General features: G+C 43.7%; 1 protein-coding gene across 1 annotated transcript in view; it reads left to right on the forward strand.

Annotated features, from left to right (window-relative positions):
- Positions 1-5,673: 5,673 nt before the first annotated feature.
- Positions 5,674-22,652, forward strand: part of gnai2 (G protein subunit alpha i2) — a 198,671-nt gene continuing 181,692 nt past the window's right edge. The window contains exon 1 of the mRNA XM_062970104.1: positions 5,674-6,076. Within this exon, the coding sequence (XP_062826174.1) occupies positions 5,959-6,076 (118 nt within the window). The 5' untranslated portion in view covers positions 5,674-5,958. The remainder of the gene's footprint in view (positions 6,077-22,652) is intronic.

Genomic DNA, 22,652 nt, shown 5'->3' on the forward strand with positions numbered 1-22,652 from the left:
ATAGCTAAGTTAAAACTGTTACAGGTATATCTCAGTTTATGAGATCAATTCATTGCTGGAGATTATTTAACATAAAATTTGGTACCACTGCAGGAATTATATGGAAAGAATAGGAATAGGTTCTAGACAGAAAAAGGAGTAGCAGTTCAGCATGTCTAAAAAGTTTGTTTTAGTCAAAACAATATACACACATGGAATAAACTGGCCAAGGAAGCTATGCATAAGTAAACGAAAGTATTTTGACCCTTCTGGAAACTACTTGAGGGCACCTTCCAAAATGTACCCAGGAGTTGACCTTTTCTTTTAACAGTCTTCACATTTTTCTGTTTCCATTATAATTCTGTGTCTATTATATTTACCATTTTGATGTTCAGACTTATAAATTAAAAAAATTAACATACAGGTGCGAGCTGGTAGGACCATCTACTCTCCCCCCCCCCTTTCCATCTGTTTTGCTCTTTGTGCATACTCTGCAAAGGATTCTGGAGGCAGTTGCTATTTACATTGCCTTTTGTAGACAAACCTACAGTAAGATTGGCTAGAATAAGATCCCAGTCTTGCATGGCTTTTCCCCATTATTTAATCCAGACACACTGCTTCACTCAGGCAGTGAACATCTGTGTTTTTCCAGATCCCTTTACCATCCTCCTAGACTCAGAGCCAATGCTGCTAAAATAAACTGTCACCCAGACAAAGGATGAGGAGAAAAAGGGGAAGTTCCTTTTTACAGACTTTGTAAAAAGGAGCTTCAATGTCAACAATGAGCTCTCTAAGCCTTTCTTCCATTAAGTGATGAAAAGCCAAATTTTGGGAGTGTGTTTCAGACAACCTTCAAAGGAAGTCCCATGAGAAAGGCACATTACAGTGGTTCAGACGGGATAACAATGAGCAGAAGACAGTGTCCCAAATTGCCAGAGAGAATGTTACAGCCAGTTCATCAGATGATACTGAAACGGGACTTCTGGACAGTTACTATCTGGGAATGAAACAGCAACAGGTTAACCTGTACACTGCAAATCTGTTTTTTCCCCCCAGTGGTAGGTGGTAATATCTTAAAATAACAGTTACAGTGTGTTAAAGCGCTGAGCTGCTGAACTTGTGGACCAAGAGGTCGCAGGTTCAAATCCAGGGAATGGAGTGAGCGCCTGCTGTTAGCCCCAGCTTCTGCTAACCTAGCAGTTTGAAAACATGCAAATGTGAGTAGATCAATAGGTACCGCTACGGCGGGAAGGTAACGGCGCTCCATGCAGTCATGCCGGCCACATGACCTTGGAGGTGTCATGTCCAACCCCCAGAGTTGGACATGACATTTAAAACATCTTTCACATGTGTTCCTACAGTAGGAACCTCTCTGTCCTATGAACCACAGGGTGATAATGGAAAAACAAAAGTTCCACTTCTGACATCACAAGAAAACATAAATACAAGGCACTTCCACTTCTTTCGCTATCAAAAAGGTCAACCTCACTGTCACCATGTGAAAAGAACTTGGTCAGCTTGAGCCCTAGATGAGATGATTCTTGCCCAAACTAACTATAGACAAATAATGTCATGAGAAAGGTTCATTCTTGCAAACAGACTGCTCTGACTCCAACTGAAATTGACAGTACACTTTCAGCGAGCTGTAACTGTATCTTTTCGGGCCTTCTATTGGGAAATATAAGTTTATAACAAAATTAATTTTAAATATTAAGCAATCAATAATTATTCTAAATACTGAGGATTGGAACGAAAGGTGTCTTGTGAGAGTGAAAGCAATTGTTTGTGACAGAACCTCACATTTTGTCTAATGCACCTAATTCCCAATTTTGTCTTATGCACCTTTGTGGTCCATTACAACTCAATGATTCTAAGGCAAGGTTTTGTTTTGTGATTGTAAACCATAGTGGTATTATTCACGTGAAAATGATTTCTTTAAAAAAGAAGATATATGTATATTTAGTTGTACATGTTTCATGCTCTGTTTATATTTCCAAGTTCTGTATGTAACTGCTGCAATGGATGCCCACTGTCCTATTTCTTACTTTAAAAATTATTTTTTCTTACCCCTTTAGGGCTCAAGAAGGTGTACAACATAAAATCAACAAAGTAACATAATACTCATCATCAGAAAGCAATAAAACATAATCATAGTAAAATTATAGCAGCCATAAAACAAAATAACACCTGATCATAAAGTTAGAGGAGCCAGAGCCAACCCTTTTAGAGCCTGTGAAACGTCTGTTGAAAGAAATAGGTCTTATTTTCCTGTCTTAAGGCCAAGATGCATATACATGTCTTAACAAGGAGTGCATTCAATATTCATTCATGATCTAGTTCCAAGCTCTGAAAATGTTGTTTTGGACTACAACTTCTACAATTGCTCCGTCAGTATGGCCACCGTATCTTGCAAGCTGCCAAGAAATACACTTCCAGGTTCTGGTGTGTTTTTTCCTCTTTAGGTCTAGCTTCATCCTATTGTGGTTCTTATCTCTGTCTGATAGTAAATTCTACTCCTCTGGATCTCAAAGCCGGCTGCATTTGTTCTCCTGTGCAGATGCATCCAGAGAAGGGTATGGACCTTGGGAAACTATAACTCCCAGAACCATATAGTATGGAGCTATGATATAAAGTGGGGTCTAAGAGCATTCATTATATAGTGTAAAAGCAGCAAGAGAAGGGTATGGACCTTGGAAAACTATGACTCCCAAGAGTGCACAACATGGAAACAATAATAATAATGGAAATAATAATAATATTAATAGTAATACTTCTCTTCCGACTTTCCCATGCAACACAAGGGAAGGGAAGGACCTAGAAAGGCTATTTTAAAAAAGAAATTGTTCTCTCAAAGTAAAAACTCTAAGCAAAAGGTCATGCTTTCCTTAACAAGGTTACTTTTGGCTCCTCCTACAATTTTCCCTCCCACAAATTGGAGAAACGATTCATTTTAAACCTGGAAGCAACGAATGCTATCATTTGTTGGCCAAACATCCAGATCATTACCAAAAATCCAGTTTCCACCACCTCCTGAAATGTTTTAAAAGAATGCTGGTTCCTACGCTTAAAATATGCAAAGAATACTCTATCTTACACTTGAAGCCACACTAATGTGATAAGAACAGTGGCTTCCTGGATTTTAAGTGCAGCACTCAGTGGAATTTAGTAAATGTAATGTAGTGACTGGCTGGAAGGGTGGGCTCAAAATATGATGAAAATGTCTCTAGAGAGCATTTTGGGACAAATAATGTATTCTGAAATTTTTTGCCTAACTTTTGTTATAACCCTAGAGGACCGATGGGACTGCAAACATTGTGAAAATGCCATTTGACCTCCTTACGGGGTTTTTGGAGGCAATCTGGAATTGGGTGGTGGGGCACAAAATGATCCTTGCCCCTGCCCTAGATGTTGTACAACAATATGGACAATCTACAGGAGTTCTGATGTAACTCTGATGAGTTCTGATTCAATATGTAGGGCTGGAAACAGTCCATATAAAGTCAAAATAACTGTAAAGAAAAAGCTCATTTATACAGCACAATCAATACTCTTTGAACTTTCAAGATTTGTAAACAGACAAATTAATTGTAATGAAGACTTGGATTACACAGATTTACGACTGTGCAGAACACCGTGAAAACTGGAGAAAGGGATTTCAAGATTCAGATTGTTATGTCCTAAGGCCCTCTATCAAGTCACTGCTCAAATTCACTTTGGCTGTAGTATCACGGAAGTCATGCACCAAAGGCCATGGAGCCTTTTCCTGCCTGGAGGCCAAATGGTGTTCCCAGGGTGCATTCCAGTGGCAGGCAGGGCCAAAGGCAAAAGGGCAGGATCAAAAATATTTTAGCTTGAAGTTCTTAATTGCCAAATAATTACACCTTTGCAGAGATATTTTAACCTATCTGGAGAAAACAAAAAACTATCAACTATGTGATAGTGATACAGGGAATGCGGCATGGCCATGCGGGCTGAATTATCCTATACATTCATGCACTTTGACTCCATATATTAGTTGATGGCAGGTTTGGAGCCAACTTATGGATTTTGATATCATTCTGGATATGCCGAGGGTTCTTCCGTGGAGAGGTGAAAGTGTCAATGCCACCTCAAGGGGCAGTCAGAGAGTGGTGCTTCTTTTCGGTTTTATAAATAAACATTAATAAATCTTTATTTGTACCCTACCACCATCTCCCTGAGGCGAGATGGGGCAGCTCACAGAAGCACTGCAAGTGTCGCACATAAACAATAATACACAAGTATAAATACATGACATAGGTATAAAAACAACAATACACTTAAAATCCCAGTAAAATTGTAAGAATGATAACATTTCCTAATATGCAATAGAACCTGCGAATAAGCTGGCTATCTGCAATAACAAAGTGCGGAGTAGCACAATTGGTGGGTCATCCTGCTGGCCAGATTGCACAGGGTCAAAGGCCTGTCTGAAGAGCCATGTTTTAAAACTAAAGGGGGCTAGTCTAATTTTTTTTAGGGAGTGTATTCCAGAGCTGGGGAGCCACTTAAGGAGACATGCGGCTTAATCACAGGATGTCTACGCCCAACACCACTGGAGAAATTATACTGTTAAGCGGGTATTGCACCACCTGATATCTGGGAAGTAGCAGCCTGTAATGAAAGGGCCAAGGCAGCGACATCTCCGGCCCATCCTCTGTTTGGGTATTAGCCAGCATGCCGATGCCTTAAATCAAGAAACAGCTTCCTAAGATCCACAGAGATACTTGCAAGAATACCTCAGCAAGTGAGAGTCCAAAAGTGGCAGGCTAAAACCCCGAACCTCAATCAATGGCTGATACCGGATGAGAGACGCCAGGCATGTAGCGGGGGAGGGGGGGTTGAGGGGCTTCAGCCCCCCCCCCCCCCGAAATTCTCAGGGTGGTCTGCGAGAAGGTCTAAATTTATTATTTAAATTGTTATGTTTATTCATATCATGATCTGATCACCATTCTCAATATATCCCAAATGCATGGGGGTATTGGGATAACGATACAAAAGGTTTGCTAGGGTAGATCCTCTCTCACCCAGACTCTGCCGCCCCCCAACCAAAATCCCAGCCCCTCCCGAATCAAAATCCTGGCTAGGGGCCTGAGAGACGCCCTCCTGGGCACACAGAAGACTGGCGACTTGGAAGGCGCTGAGCAGACTGCTCTGGCACCAGGAGATGCAGAGCCAATGGTAGGAAATGGGGTTGCAAAGTGGAGTCCACGATATGCGGGTGTGGAGGAGAGCAAACCACAGACCACCTACTACAATGCAGTCTGAGCCCTGCCACACGCACAGCGGAGGACCTTCTCCCAGTGACACCAGAGGCACTCCATGTGGCCAGCTTCTGGTCCAAGGAAATCTAGTATAATGCCAAGTTGTTAACTTTGTTTGTGTTTTCAAGTACATTATAACTGTATCCTCTATTCGCTTCTGACACGATAAATAAATACTCCCAATATCCCATAGCAGCCAAGCGGCGCCAAACTCCATTCATTCCACAGTGTAGGCGCCGCTCTGCAACACTCTTGTTTCTCTCGCTTCCAGTGCGTTTGTATGTACACAGCGGCGGCAGCACCATCCGTAGCTCCTCCCTCCTCCCTCCCTCCCTCTCCAGGCAGCTCAGCTCCTTGCTGCAAAGCGTCCCCTCTCCCCCGTCTCTTCCCCTTTCGTTTCACTCCGCCCCTTCTCCCTCGCTCGCCCTCCTCCCTCCTCCTCCTCGCAGAGTGTGAGGAGAGCGCAAAGCCTCCCGCCTCCGGGTCCCCGCCCTTCTTCCCCTTCTCAGTCCGCAGCGCCCAGGGAAAGAAAGAGAGGAAGAAAAAAGAGAGAGCGAGCCAGCGGGCCCCGAAGGCGCCCACCCTCGACCCGCAGGCCGGCTCACCTTCCTTCCTTCCCTTCCTCCCTGCGGCCCCTCGGACCCCTCTCCTCCTCCTCCGCCCGTCCGTCCAGCAGGAGCCCCGCGGCGGCGGCGCCATGGGCTGCACCGTGAGCGCCGAGGACAAAGCGGCCGCCGAGCGCTCCAAGATGATCGACAAGAACCTCCGCGAGGACGGCGAGAAGGCGGCCAGGGAGGTCAAGCTGCTCCTCCTCGGTGAGAGACCCCCCCCCCCCCCAGACTCACACACACACACACAGACCTTGCCCTCCCCCTCGACGGGAGGGGGGCAGCCTGGCTTTGGGGAGGGAGGCTGAGCCAGGGCGCCTCTCGCTTCCCTGGGACTGCTTTTCTGCGCCTCTCTCTCTCTCTGCCTTGCCTTGCGCCCTGGCCTCTCGCCCTCTTCCTTTTGGCTTCCTTCCTCTCTCTCTCTCTCTCGACTTGAGGGAGTTCCCGGGACACTTTCCCTTCAGCTGCCGGGCCAGTGAACCCTGGGGGCCCCGCATAAGGAAGGGGGAAAGTTGGGCCCTCCAGGGGTTTGGGGCTTCAACTCCCACCCTTCCTCACAGCCTCAGGCCCCTTCCTTTCCCCCCTCAGCCGCTTAAGCGTCTCCTCCTTTTCCTCCTTCTCCTCGCTTAAGTGGCTGAGGGGAAAAGGAAGGGGCCTGAGGCTGTGAGGAAGGGTGGGAGTTGCAGTCCCAAATCTCTGGAGGGCCCAACTTTCCCCATGCTTGGGGTGGTCTCTCTCCTCCTCCGCCCCACCCTTGGCTTCTCCGCGGGACAGAAGGGGGCTGGGAGGACCCCCCAGAGGGAGAAAGGGCTCCCCCGTCGAGCGATGCGCAGTTAACTCTTTCCCAGCCCTTGTGCTTCGTCAAAGGCCATCAGGTTTCCTCCTTCCTGGGTTCATCTGGAGGCACTTTGAGACCAAACTGCCCTGGCTCAATGCTGCAGGATCCTTGGAGTTGTCTTTTGGTGAAGCACCAGCACTCTTGGCAAAGAAGACCAAATACCTCGTCAAACGACAGCTCCTATGACTCCATAGCACTTAAAAGGGGCCTCAAACCGCATTCAATCCACAGTGTAGAATGTGCCCCCCCCCCGCAGATTTCTCTTTTTGCTTTCCTCAGGGTTGCTGCCTGTTGCCAGCAAGTTCAGGCCAAGTATCCCTTATCCAAAAATCCTTGGGACCAGAAGTGTTTTAGATTTCAAATCCTCCCCTCCCAGATTTATGTGTTACTTCTATATACATCATAGGTGGCGCAATGGGTTAAACCCTTCGCCGGCTGGACTGCTGACCTGAAGTTCGGGTGTCTATTTATTATGCCAGAAGTGAACCAAGGGTACAAGTTATAATGTATTTGAAAACACAAAGTTATTTAAAAACAACGACAACAACTTGGCATGATACTAAATGTCCTTTGACCAGTAGCTGGCCACTTGGAGTGCCTCTGGTGTTGCTATAAGAAGGTCCTCCATAGTGCATGTGGCAGGGCTCAGACTGCATTGTAATAGGTGGTCTGTGGTTTGCTCTTCTCCACACTTACATGTTGTGGTTTGGTTGCTGACCTGAAGGTTGCCGGTTCCAATCTACGAGATGGGGTGAGCTCCCATCTGTCAGCTCTAGCTTGTGGAGACACGAGAGAAGCCTCCCAGCAGGATGGTAACACATCTGGGGATCCCCCTGGGTAACATCTCTGTAAATGGCCAATTCTCTCACACCAGAAGCAAGTTGCAGTATGTTCACAAGTCACTTCTGACATGATAAAATATATATATACATCACTAGATCTCTTGGAGATGGGACCTGAGTCTGAATGTGAAATTCACTGATATTTCATATGAACCTTATGCACATAGCCTGAATGTAGTTTTATGCACAATATTTTTAATAATTTGAAACCAAATTTCTGAACATTGAACCATCAGAAAGCAAAGGTGTCACTTTCTCAGTCAGTTTTGGAATATTTCAGATTTCGCAATTCTGGATCAGGGATACTTCAGTGTAACCTCCTCTCATTTAAACCACCGATAGGTGTGCAATGCTAGACTCCAGTCTCCAGAGGAGTAAATAGGTGACTGGACTGTTCCCTTTTAGTGGTCACAAGATAGTCTGCACATTTCCTAGTTTCTCACAGTGCTTGGAGTCTTTCCCTTTATGAAAACCTCACTCTTTTACATTCCCCTTTCTTCTTCTTTTGAAAGATCATTATTGCACAAACTCGGAAAAGTAAAACCAAACCAGAAGGTTTTTATGTTGGAGCTTTTGTCCCACTTTGGGGCGATTCAGTGTGAAAATTATTTTCATATGTTATGCAACCCCGCAGATAAGATGCTTTCTGAGTTGATTGATTTTCATGCATGTAGGTCTTTGCCGATGTTTGAGCTGAGCAACTGTGCATTTAGCTTTGAGCATTCAACCTAGAAAAAATAGAGGATTGTAAGATCGGGAGTGATTTTAACCATCTTGAAGGACCATAATGGTTCTAGGTTTGCTTGGTTTGGTTTTTGTTTTTTGAAGCAGTAAGAGTGTCTTGTCTGGAAAAGGGAGGGGTGAAGCATGTGACAGACTCACCAGAGTGAACAGGCACTGATAATGAGTTCTTTCAATGGCTAATTCAGTGGCAGACTTCCTCATCAGCCCAAAGCAACTTGCCTGTTGCAGAGAAAATTACCTTTCTGTTTGTTTTGTTTCATGATGCCCTTTTAGCAAAGTTTCGATCCTGGCTGAAATGCCTGTTACACACACAGCCTTCTTCGCTCGTGAATCTTTGGGTGCCATAACTCTTTTTTCTCCTGATTTAGAAAGAGAAATTGATTTTTAATCTCCTAAATAAATGTTTTGGTTCATACCATTTTCAAAGTTTGTGATATGTAGAGTGGTCCCATAGATGTCTACTTAGAAGTAGCTCACAATGAGTTTGGTTGGAGTACCAGTACTCCAAGATAACTGTTTTAACACAACATATTGTTTTAAGATTGCAGCCTCTGGTTTAAGCACCTCTAAACATATGCTGCTTATTGTCTGCCTATCCATTTGTCCATCTCTAAAGACTTTGGTGTAGAAGCTGGTTTGGTGTGCTGGTTGATTAACAGCATTGCATCTGAATGTTACAATAAATCCCCATGGTGGTGATCTGGATTGGAGGATTTCTTCATGGTTTTCAAGCTTATAGTTTGTAATGAGGCTAATATGGTGAAAGTATATTATAACTCCATTGATTTTATTTGCCAAAATCCCTAGAAATGATTTTGGAGCTTTGGGTCTAGAATTTGCCCTAATCTCAGATTAGCCTAGTATTTTCCTGTCTTTAAATCAAGGATAGCAACAACAAGCAACATCTGATTTTCCATGTAACTTTTTGAAAGAGAAAATGTATATTAGAAAGGAAATAACAATAACTGAAATCTTGTATACAGTCACAGGGTTGTGTAATTTTAATGGTGTGATTGGATATTGTTGTAATTTCTTGTTCCAAATTGTCCTATATAAAGAGCAGTTTTCAAATGAAGAGAGAATATCAGACTTGGGCCAATTCTGTGTAATATGTTACGCTGAGGTCTTAATGTTGTTTTTAAAAGTTATTTCTCATTCTGTGTTTGAATTTCCATATTTTGTTATATAGATTAGTGCTATTCAAAGTAATCGTCCTTGAATCCGAGGTGAACCCTGGGCTATTTACTGCTGATTCCTGGCAAGTCCCTAGGAGAAAAAGAGATCCAATGGGCACAAATTTAGTGAGGGTCACTGAATCACTGGAAAAAAATAGCCTTCCTCCCCCCCCCCCCCCCCCCCGGAGTGACCTGAGAAACACTAACTTTGATGACAGCTCTGTGACTTGATAACTTTTAAACTTTTTTGTTTGAGAAAATGTACTCCCAGAATTGATATCCAAACAGAGCCTTTGAGTACTGAGAATCAGTTTTGTATTAAATATTGATTGTATAGAAACTGTACAATTGACATCTTAGTTTGATTATGGTGAGTAATTCTTTATTTAGGTCACTTAGTATCAATTTCTGCTGAACAGTTAGTATCTGATACTCAGTCATGCTCACTGTGATCCTGCCAGATGCTTTTCATTGTGCGTCCTTTTGTATAAGTTGTGATCTTGAGATTTATTTATTTATTTATTTCCGGCACTTCTACCCCGCTTTTCTCAACCCCAAAGGGGACTCAAGATGACTTTACACACAAGCAACTATTCAATGCCTTTAAAAACAATGTACAATAAAATAAACATTTAAAATGGAATTATAAAATGCAATTAAAACAATTAAAACATTTAAAACAATACCTTCACAGTTAATCATGTGATCCACAAATGTAGTCTGGGCCATTCCAATAGTCATTGCACATCATTCCATATCTATCTGTTGCACAAGGTCTCCAAAGGCTTGATCACAAAGCCACGTTTTCACTTTCTTATGGAAGGTCAGGAGGGAGGGGGCTGATCTAATAACCCTGGGGGGGGATTTCACAGCTGTGGGGCCACCACTGAGAAGGTCCCGTCTCTCCACACCAATAGCACCCGCGATGGAGATGGAACCGAGAGCAGGGCCTCCCCAGATGATCTTAAAACTTCGAGATGGTTCATGGGGGGGGGGGATAATTTCGGACCGCTTAGCTGGGCCAGAACCATTTAGGGCTTTGTAGGCTAAAGCCAGCACTTTGAATTGTGCTGGGTAGCAGACAGGCAGCCAGTGGAGCTGACACAATAGGGGGGTTGTATGCTCCATGTATGCCCCTTCTAGAGAGCAATCTGGCTGCTGCCCATTGAACTATTTGAAGCTTCTGGCAACCCCACGTAGAGCGTGTTGCAGTAGTCTATTTGGGATGTAACCAGAGCATGGACCACTGTGGCCAAGTCAGACTTCCCACTGAGATGCAAGTCTGCCGCCGATTTCTGGGCCTGAATATATTGCACAAGATTTCCCTAGCCTAAAATGATACATTTTAATATATTGGGTTTAGGGTTCCCGTCCCCTTGATCTGGTCATGTAAGTGTGATTTATTGTTATAATTGTATTATTTTACTTTGTTTAATAATGTGTATTATGTTGTTATGTAATGTTTGTGTTGCTTTTATGACTGTAAACCGCCCTGAGTCACATCCGGGAGATAGGGCGGTATATAAATAAAGTATTATTATTATTATTATTATTATTATTATTATTATTATTATTATTTATTAAATAAAATATGTATATACAGTATAGTCTCACTTATCCAAGCTAAACGGGCCGGCAGAAGCTTGGATAAGCAAATATCTTGGATAATAAGGAGGGATTAAGGAAAAGCCTATTAAACATCAAATTAGGTTATGATTATACAAATTAAGCACCAAAACTTCATGTTATACAACAAATTTGACAGAAAAAGTAGTTCAATACGCAGTAATGTTATGTTGTAATTACTGTATTTACGAATTTAGCACCAAAATATCATGATATATTGAAAATATTGACTACAAAAATGCGTTGGATAATCCAGAAGCTTGGATAAGCGAGGCTTGTAATTCTAACATATACAAGTGTTGGCAAGGCTGGAGGCTAGAGCAACTGCCACAGTTGCCGGTTTTCTTCATGTAAAACTAGGATGGGAATCTTGTGGTCTTTCTAATGTTGGACTGGAACTCCCAGCAGCCTTAGCCAACAGAGCCAGTGGTGAAGAATGCTAGGATTTGCAGTCCATTAGCATCTGAAGAGCTGCATAACTGCCATGTCTGATGTAGAGCTTCCACAGAAATCAAAATGTCACAGCAGACCATGAATAATCTGTTTCTGTTCTCTTAAGATAATTGGGCGGGTTTGCTTCTGAATGCCTGAGATGAACTCTTACTGTATACTGAAACTCTTTTTTGAAAAGTTCACACAGTGCTTTTAAAAAGCCAGTGAACATTACAGTCTTTTGGCAAATATAAAATGGTGTCAAAGTCCTGATTCATTAATAGGCTGTTTTATGCTAAAGGATAACTTGAGAATTTTAATATTAATTTGAAGGGGGCAATACTTCACAGAGAACAGTGTTAAATGACTCAGCCATGCAAGATACCTTATTCTTTGGGAACTGATAGCAAATTTCACCTTTAAAATTTATCTGGGACTACTATTTAATTTTAAATAGTCACAGTGCAGGCAATATCGTAAGTGAATGTTTTAAATAGTGAAAATACTCAACACCTATGTAATGATTTGCGTAGTGTGCCATTACTGGGTTTCTCTCAATAATTGGAAAATATTTATTGTGAAACTACATTTAATTGTTTTTAATTAAAAATAGGATTTGCTGTATATACTTGTGTATAGTCGACCTCATGCATAAGTTGAAAACAGATTTGGGGACCATAGTTATGGATTTTTATACGACCCTGGGTAAGTTAAGGGTTGTTCCACAGAGAGGGGAAAGTGCAGGGATGGCTCGGGGACAGCTATTCCTGGCTGCTTTCTCCACCATTTTCCTACCAAGGCATCTGAAAAGGGCAGAAAGTGTACCATGGTGGAGAGAGTAGTGAGGATCAATGCTTCTTTTAGCTTCTTCTGGGATAAATCCAGCACTAGCCTTTCACTGTTTTGCTCAGAGATGGTTTCTTTTGAGATAAGAGTTAAGGTGCTGTACTTACATTGACACCTGGATAAGTTGGCCCTAGTTTTTTGGGGGTTTTTAAAGCTAAAAATTCTAGACTTGTATGTGAGTATTTGCAGTACTTATATTTTTGCTGTGGCTCTAAATGCAGTTTACATACAGCACTGAACTATGCAATAAAACTAGTAGTAAATACCACGAAACACAGCTATTAGTTAGATAAATAGTGAAATGGTCTATACTACATAACATTTCCAGTAATGCACACATTCCAAATGCTTGTATAAACAACCATGCTTTAAACATTCCTTGTAAAGTTATTAAAGAGAAGCTTGGTGGGTTTCTTTAGCAAGTAGATTCTAGCTGGGGGACGTAATGATAAGGAAGCCATCTGTGATCCTGAGCATATTTCTTAGAAGACTTCTTTAGAGTGCACCTGCAGAGGCAGAGAAGTACAACATAATTGTTGGAAAGTGGAGGCGAGCAAGTTTAATGGACAATCATCCAAAGAGACTGAAATTTATGAAGTTCTTTACACAGGGTTGTGTTGCTGCTTAGTTTACAAATTACTTTAATTTGCCATACTTAACTCTGTCTCCATAATTTATATTCTATTGCATGTTTTATCATACAGTATTTTATTTATCTAGTAGAAGGGACTTAAGCTATGATGCTTAGCTAAAGAGCAGTAGTAGCACACCCATCACAAATGTTTTTATTGATAAACATCTGTGGAGAAATCATTGTAGTGATAAAGTGAACAACTTGCTTACATGCATTATTATTATTATTATTATTATTATATTTATACCCTGCTTTATCTCCCCAAAGGGGACTCAAAGCAGCTTGACATAAAAGTATTGGTATCGAATTTAAATTATACATATATACAAACAGAATTAAATGCAAACAGCACTAAAATTGAGCTAGAATCCATCAAAACACATTCAAAGTTAAAAACCATAGCATCCTCTGACTAGATCTTAAACACCTCATCTTTAAACACCTATCTAAATAAATAGTTTTTAGCCTGCCAACGGAAGGGCAGCAGGAAGGGGGACATTCTGGCTTCCCTGGGCATTGAGTTTCAGAGTCGTGGGCAGCCACCAGGAAGGCCTGCTCTCTCATTCCCACCAACCAGGCTTGAGATAGAAGTGGGACTGAGAGAGAGGAAGGCCTCTCCTGAATATCTCAGGGCCAAGGCAGGTTCGCACAAGGGGATGTGCCCAAATAGCCTGTTTTGTTCCTTATTATGTGTCTGAGGCTGTTAAATCATTATCCGTTACTCATATTGCTATAATGTCAAATCATTTTTCATGGTTGCATAGGAAATCTTAACATACTCTCTGTTATGATTGAGCCTCATGGCTCTGTTACTGACAGACGTGGGCGTAAGACTCCTCGAGAGTCAGATACTCTCGAGGAGCGAGAGAGAAAAAGACTGCGAGACATATTTGCAGCACCATCTGACGAGGAGTCTTTCGAAGGGTTTACGGAGAGAATGGAGGAGGGGCTGGTTAGCTCAGAGGAGGATGAGATGGATTGGACTCGGGTAAGGGAGGAAGTGGGTGCCACTGGCCATGATGGGACAGAAGATGAATGGGGACCTTCAGGATTAGACCCATGGCTTAGCTGGAGGGATGGGACGGGATCCACAGCTGGAGATGCTGTTGGGCGTAGTCAGAGGTGTTCCAGCTCTGACGAGGAAAGTGATGAGGAAACGCCCGGGTTAAGGAGGACAGCTGACAGTGATGAAGATTTGTAACTGGCATAAAATGGGGCTTGAGAGCAATTGCAAATTGCGTTGGGCAAGGTAATCTGGGCAAACGCTTGGGATCCGTGTGTGTGTGGGACGCTTCCCTGAAGACTTGTGTGCTTTCCTGTGCTGTGACCTTGACCTTCCGTCGTCTTCTTGACGGACGCCATCTCCTGCTTTGAGAACTCGGACTGAACTGACCACGGCTTGTCTTCCCCCCTTCTTGGACTTGGAAAAACTACAAACGTCTGCTTCTGGCTTTGATCTACGGAACGGAACTGGTCTACTCAACTGCTACAATCCTTGGCTGATTTACTCGTGTTGGAGATCCTGTCTGCTGTGTGTGTGGGGGAGCGACGCAAGTTACTCTAAGCACAGTGTTGGCAGCAGAGAGGAATCTGCTGCCAATTAGTTGCATTCTTTGTATCTTTTGTTCCTTGGCTTTCGTTTCGTTTATACCCAGGCTGAAGCAAGCAGTTTGTTTTTACCCGGATTAAACTCCGGTTTAATCCGGTTTATCTTTTGAACATTTACTTTTGCCCCTTTTTGCTCCTAAAGGCAAAAACTGCCTGGCCCTTGTGTTTTACGGGCATTTTTGAGTTCTGTAATCTAATAAACTCTGTTACTTTGAATCTTGTGGCGTTCTGTCCTTGACAGATTGCCCAACGCCATTAAAAAGTTTATTGCAGCAATAAACCCGTCAGGAAGACGATGGATGAGTTAAGGGCCAAAGTAGACCAATTGCAAACGGCTTTTACCGTTAGCCAAACAGCTCAGGCTGTGAAAGGACATGTTTTGACTCCTGAACGCTTTGACGGAACCAGGTGCAAGTTGCCAACCTTTTTGGCACAAGTGGAGCTTTATTTTTCTCAGCTCAGTGCTCATGCTTTTCCTACAGACACTAGCAAGGTGGCCTTTATTTTGAGTTTGTTGACCGGTCCCGCAGGACAATGGGCCACTAATTTAATTTTGGGAAATGACCCAGTCAAGGACAATTTGAATAATTTCAAAAAGTTGTTAACTGATACTTTTGGGGATCCTCTCCGCACGGAGAACGCTGGGTGGGCTCTGTATCGGTTGAAACAGGGAAAGGGGACTGTTTTGGATTACTTAAATAAGTTTAACCTGTATCGCCACCAGCTGGATTGGGGGGAAAATGCATTCATGCTTTTATTTACTGCTGGGTTAAGTGATATGCTCCAGGATGAATTAGCACGCTTGGAGCCGGCTGAAAGCTGGGACGCCTTAGTAGCTAAGGTGCTGCGTTTAGACGCAAGGTTCGAGGCTCGTAAACACTCAAAAGCAATGTGTGCGCCACCCATGCATGTAACCAGGGCACCTGTGGTGATGGGGGAAGAGCCCATGGAGCTTGGGGTCTTTAAAAAGCTGTCTACAGAGGAAAAGAGCCGTAGGAGGCAGCTGGGCTTGTGTTTGTACTGTGGGAATGCTGGGCATTTTGCCAAAAATTGTAATGTGAAACCTTCCCAGCTTTCGGGAAAAGGCCAGCCCTAGTGCGACGTGAGTCCAACGCACTAGGGCTCCTCAAGCAGTCAACTGAGGGGAGGAAGCATGTTTTCGTACCCATTACATTATCTGTTGGGGGAAGGGAACTTGTTTCTACTTTGGCACTGCTGGACTCAGGGGCTACGGTCTCCTATGTAGATATTGAGTTTGCTAAGAAGCATGGCATTCCTAGAGTGCGCAAGGCATGCGACGTGTGGGTGGAAGGAGCAGATGGGAGACTGCTGGAGACTGGGGTGGTTAACCATGAAACCTCAGCAGTAACGTGGGAGGTGCAGGGAGTAACGGGAACGTTTGTGTGGGATATTACGAGCTTGCCTAGATATGATGTGATCCTGGGGATGGATTGGCTAGCTGTAGTAAACCCACAAGTAGATTGGGCAACACGTAAAGTGATCTTAAAGAGGCAGGATTGTTGCACTCTAAATGTTACTCATTCTGATATGGAGGGAGTGCCTGCTGAGTATGGGGAGTTCTCTGATGTATTTTGTAAAAGAGAAGCGGACAAATTACCACCGCACAGGCCATATGATTGCGCCATCAAGTTGGCAGAAGGTGCGAAACTGCCAGCAGGGAGACTGTATGCCTTGACTGTACCGGAAAGGCAAGCTTTGCGGGAGTTTCTAGATGAAAATTTAGCCAAGGGGTTTATTCGCCCATCTAGTTCTCCAACTGCGGCTCCAGTATTCTTTGTAGCCAAAAAGACTGGGGAACTTAGGCTGGTCTGTGACTATCGGATCCTAAACAAATACACCATTCGGGATAGGTACCCGCTCCCTTTAATCTCGGAACTGTTATCAAGGGTGCAAGGGGCTAAGGTCTTTACCAAGCTTGACCTGCGGGGGGCCTATAACTTAATCCGTATACGGGAAGGGGATGAATGGAAGACGGCATTTAACACGTGTTTCGGATGCCACGAGTTCCGAGTCATGCCTTTTGGGCTTTGTAATGCTCCTGCGGTATTCCAGAGGTTCATGAACGATGTGTTCAGGGACCTAATTGACCAATTTTTAGTGATTTATTTGGATGATATCTTGATTTTTTCTAAGGACGAGAAAGAACATCGTCAACATGTCAAGCAGGTTCTGCACCGACTGCGGGCTAATGGGCTTTTCGCCAAGGCTTCCAAGTGCGTCTTTCATGTGCCTGAAGTGGAGTTCCTAGGTCATGTAGTGTCAGGTAGGGAACTTAAAATGGACCCACATAAGGTTGACGCCGTCAACTCATGGCAGGAGCTGAAGACTAAGAAGGATGTACAAAGGTTCTTGGGTTTCGCTAATTACTACCGGGAGTTTATTCCGAATTTTGCAAAGCTCACGGTACCTTTGACGCAGCTTCTGCGCAAGAAACAGCCATTTGTGTGGGGGCGGGAAGCTCACGAGGCGTTTCTACAACTTAAGTCTAGTTTTCAATCGGACAACATACTAACCCATCCTGATGTTGACAAACCGTTCGTGGTAGAAGCGGACGCTTCTAGCTACGCGTTGGGGGCTGTATTGTCTCAGAAGGATTCCTCTGGGACCTTGCGTCCCTGTGGATTTTACTCGCGGCAACTAACACCCTTCGAGCAGAACTATACCATATGGGAGAAGGAGTTGTTGGCGATTAAGGTGGCGTTTGAGGTGTGGCGGCACTGGCTTGAAGGGGCACGGCACCAGATCGTGGTCAGATCTGATCACAAGAACTTAGAGCACTTGCAAACAGCAAAGAAGTTAAACCAGCGTCAAATCCGCTGGGCTTTGTTTTTCTCCAGGTTTAACTTCAAGGTGCAGTTCGTGGAGGGGAAGGCAAACTTGCGGGCCGATGCTTTATCCCGCAAGCCGGAATTTAAGACCAATGAGCAGGTAGTATGTCAGACCATCTTGCCTACTGCCTCTCTGTGTGTTGTAGATAATGAGCTTGGGTTACATGACCAGATCCTTGAGGCTCAGAAGGATGATGTGTGGACTCAGGAGCAACTGATGCTGCTCTCTGCAGGTAACCGTACCATACTGCCACATCTCCAGGATCAAGACGGGGTATTGGTGCGTAGGGGGCAGGTTTACGTACCAGTGGGGACCCTCAGGCTGGAGGTGATTAGAGCCCACCATGACGAACCCATGGCTGGGCACTTTGGCAGGTTCAAGACCGTACAGCTTATCACCAGGAGCTACTGGTGGCCAAAGATGCGGCAAGACATTCTGCGCTTTTGTGACAGCTGCGCCGTTTGTCAGCAGAGTAAGACGCCTGTTGGGCGCCCTAGAGGGTTGTTATCGTCTTTACCTGTTCCGGAGAGGCCATGGCAAATCATTTCCATGGATTTTATTTCAGATTTGCCTAAGTCTGGGGGTTATACTTGTATTTGGGTGGTGGTGGATTTATTTAGTAAACTGGCTCATTTTATTCCTTGTTCAACCATTCCGGCGGCCCCTACGTTGGCCTTACTATTTACAAAGCACATCTATCGTTTGCACGGAGCACCCGAGGTGATTATTTCAGATAGGGCTCCGCAATTTGTGTCACGCTTTTGGAAACACTTCCATGAGTGTTTGGGGACTAAGTTAAACGTATCTTCAGCCTTCCATCCGCAAACGGATGGACAGTCGGAACGGGTTAATGGGCTCTTAGAGCAGTATCTGCGTTGTTTTTGTTTAGATCAACCCACGGCTTGGGTAAAGTGGTTACCGGTGGCGGAATTTGCTTACAACAATGCGGTGCACACGTCTAGTCAGCATACGCCATTTGAGCTAACTTATGGTTTTCACCCACGGGGAGGTGTGGCGCCGTCGACCAATGTGGTCTCTTCGGACCCTGTGTACCGCTCTTCGGAAATGGCTGCATTGCATGATGTTGCCCGTCGCTTACTGTTGGAAGCTAAGGCAACGCAGAAGACTCAGGCTGACCGCCACAGGCAGGCAGGGGAGGAGTTGGAAGAAGGGGATTTGGTGTGGTTATCTTCCAAACATATTAAACAGGCTGGGGGAAAGTTTGCGCCTCGGTATTTGGGTCCCTTTCCTATCGTTAAAAAGATTTCTTCTGTTGCGTTTCGTTTGCGTTTACCGTCTAGTTTAAAGGTCCATCCAGTCTTTCATCGTTCGCTGTTGAAACTTGATACCTCTAGTCGTCGTGGTGCTATAGCGGAGGGTATCACTGCCACTTCTCCGCCATCGGGGGAGGAGGCCTTTGTGAGAGGGGATAGTGTTATGATTGAGCCTCATGGCTCTGTTACTGACAGACGTGGGCGTAAGACTCCTCGAGAGTCAGATACTCTCGAGGAGCGAGAGAGAAAAAGACTGCGAGACATATTTGCAGCACCATCTGACGAGGAGTCTTTCGAAGGGTTTACGGAGAGAATGGAGGAGGGGCTGGTTAGCTCAGAGGAGGATGAGATGGATTGGACTCGGGTAAGGGAGGAAGTGGGTGCCACTGGCCATGATGGGACAGAAGATGAATGGGGACCTTCAGGATTAGACCCATGGCTTAGCTGGAGGGATGGGACGGGATCCACAGCTGGAGATGCTGTTGGGCGTAGTCAGAGGTGTTCCAGCTCTGACGAGGAAAGTGATGAGGAAACGCCCGGGTTAAGGAGGACAGCTGACAGTGATGAAGATTTGTAACTGGCATAAAATGGGGCTTGAGAGCAATTGCAAATTGCGTTGGGCAAGGTAATCTGGGCAAACGCTTGGGATCCGTGTGTGTGTGGGACGCTTCCCTGAAGACTTGTGTGCTTTCCTGTGCTGTGACCTTGACCTTCCGTCGTCTTCTTGACGGACGCCATCTCCTGCTTTGAGAACTCGGACTGAACTGACCACGGCTTGTCTTCCCCCCTTCTTGGACTTGGAAAAACTACAAACGTCTGCTTCTGGCTTTGATCTACGGAACGGAACTGGTCTACTCAACTGCTACAATCCTTGGCTGATTTACTCGTGTTGGAGATCCTGTCTGCTGTGTGTGTGGGGGAGCGACGCAAGTTACTCTAAGCACAGTGTTGGCAGCAGAGAGGAATCTGCTGCCAATTAGTTGCATTCTTTGTATCTTTTGTTCCTTGGCTTTCGTTTCGTTTATACCCAGGCTGAAGCAAGCAGTTTGTTTTTACCCGGATTAAACTCCGGTTTAATCCGGTTTATCTTTTGAACATTTACTTTTGCCCCTTTTTGCTCCTAAAGGCAAAAACTGCCTGGCCCTTGTGTTTTACGGGCATTTTTGAGTTCTGTAATCTAATAAACTCTGTTACTTTGAATCTTGTGGCGTTCTGTCCTTGACACTCTCTTTCTAGCCAGAACTTTCCATTTCTGCTTTTTTGCTGATTCAACAGTCTTACAAAGTTTACTTGAGATTTTTGATGTCTTCAGATGTAGAGGGGCCCTTTTTTAGCCACGAAACCAATGTGATTTGGTTTGTGATTTAAACCTACAATTTCAGGACATTTTAAACTCATCTAGCAAATCCATAATAAGAGAAATTTTACTTTCAATTTTTCCTCTCTCCTATGCAGAATTCTGGCTGGGCTATGCAGCACATCTCACTTTGTAAACACAGATAAAGTTATGTTTTATCTACTCATTTTAACACAGACATGGTTGCATCTTAGAAATGGGCTTAATTTCTTGAAAAACGTTCCCCTGGTCTAGATCAGTGGTTCTTCAACACGGGCCCCCCAGATGTTTCGGGCCTTCAACTCCCAGAAATCCTAAAAGCGGGTAAACTGGCTGAGATTTCTGAGAGTTGTAGGCCAAAAACATCTGGGGACCCCAGATTGAGAACCACTGGTCTAGATGGATGTTTAAAACATTATCAGCATCAGAATATATAGATAGTATATAATAGCTATTTTATAAAAAAAAGACTTTTCTAAATGATTCTGTGTTGTTTTGAAAACCTTCCAGCTCTTTTTCTAATAGCAGTAGACTGTGCACAGAACTACTGAAATATATCATCTTGAAACCACATATTTCAGAATTGTTACCTTGACTTCAGAAGCTGTGTGAGTTGGGAAATTTGACCTTAGCCTATAGCTAAAAATAAAACCAAACAGGTTATTTTTTGCCACATTAGTAATTTCTCATTTCTTCTTTTCAACCCCTGCCCCTTTCTAGTATGTGGAGCAGAAGTAAAATGTTTTTCTAAATGTTGTTGGCCTTTTTGCTGAGATATTTGTAAAATAAATGCATTTCAAAGTAGAGTGGAAAGTTTTTGGCACCAATGTTTTTTCTTTTCTTACTTGCAGTTTTCTCTTTGGGGCTGTTGCTTTTGTGCTTTGAGTTTTCTTTAATTTAGATTACTTGGGAGAGAGTTTGTGGCTTTTTAAATAATTGGCAATCTCTAGTGTACTCAAATATCTCTGTCTCTGAGGACTGACAACTTTTATCACTGTTATGAAGAAGCTGAGGACCATTTAGCAGCCAATCTTAAAGCATGTTAAAAATTACAGTGAAGATGAGATATGAAAAGCATATTCAGTAAACAGGCACTGACATGAATTTTGTTGCATATATTCATTGCAGTTGCCTTTCTAAACCACAAAAATATTAGATTATTGCAATTTCACAGATATTGAGGAACTGCAAATGGAATAGTCTTGTGATAACAGGAAGCTCACCAGTTTGCCAAATAATTATCTCTCTTGCAGTATAAAAGGCACGGTGCTTTTGGTCCCATGTTTTTATAGTATCATTATTTCAGAGGATGGTGCATACTATTGAAAGATAATTTTAAGAACAGAATGCTAGCTTTGGAATCGTAATTACAGTGAAAGGCAAATACAAATTTACATGCTGTTTTCACACGTAACAGTAAATCATGGTCTATCACTATAAGAAATCACAGTGAGCCATGGTTTTTTCCACTCAATTTTAACTAGATGACAACGACGACGGTTAATATCCTGCCTTATCTCTCCAGAAGGGGACTCAAAGCGGCTTGACATAAAAGCAATTTTATACAATTGAAAATATACAAATATGCAAATACTAAAACATAATTAAACACAAACAGCACTAAAAAATAACTGTTAAAATTCATCAAAACATTCAAAGTATAAACCACAGCACACCCTGATCTTAAAAACCTTCTTCTTCAAAAGTCTGCCTGAATAAGAAGGTTTTAGCCTGCCAGAGGAAGGACACCAGGGAGGGGGCCATTCTGGTTTCCCTGGGAAGAAGGGAGTTCCAAAGTTGAGAGGCAGCCGCCAAGAAGGAAGGCCATTCCCTCGTTCCCACCCTCTGAGCTTGAGATGGAGATGGGATTGAGAGAAGGGCCTCTCCTGAAGATCTCAGGGCCCAGACAGGTTCGTACAAGGGGATGCGGTCAGCCAGATAGCCTGGACCGTCTTAAGGCAGTGGTTCTCAACCTGTGGGTCCCCAGATGTTTTTGGCCTTCAACTCCCAGAAATCCTAAAAGCTGGTAAACTGGCTGGGATTTCTGGGAGTTGTAGGCCAAAACACCTGGGTTGAGAACCACTGGTCTAAGACTTTAAAGGTCAGAACCAGCACTTTGAATTATTCCCGGTAACAGACTGGCAGCCAGTGGAACTGCTTTAACAGGGGGGTTGTCTGCTCCCTGTAGCCAGCCCTAGATAGCAACCTGGCTGCAGGTCTTTGGACCAGCTGTAGTTTCTGAGCACTCTTCAGAGGCAGCCCCACGTAGAGCGCATTGCAGTAATCCAGATGGGATGTAACTAAGGTATGTGCCCTGTGGGCAGATCGGAAATAACTTAACCTAGCTTAAAAGCTATAGTGTTAACTACACTTATTTTTAGTATATTTTTCTAAAACTGTTTTATCCAGATTTTACAATGAGCTGTGTTTGTATGTATATAGGTCTTTAGGTTGTCTGTCAATTCATGATGACATCATTAATTTCAAAGCGTTTTCTCAGGCAACAAAGACTCACAGGTGGCTTTGGCAATTCTTTTTTCCTGAAATATAGTCTTTAGCATCTCATGGGTGGTCTCCT

This window comes from Anolis carolinensis, chromosome 2 (assembly GCF_035594765.1).
Source record: "Anolis carolinensis isolate JA03-04 chromosome 2, rAnoCar3.1.pri, whole genome shotgun sequence".
In the NCBI taxonomy this organism is placed as follows: Eukaryota; Metazoa; Chordata; class Lepidosauria; order Squamata; family Dactyloidae; genus Anolis; species Anolis carolinensis.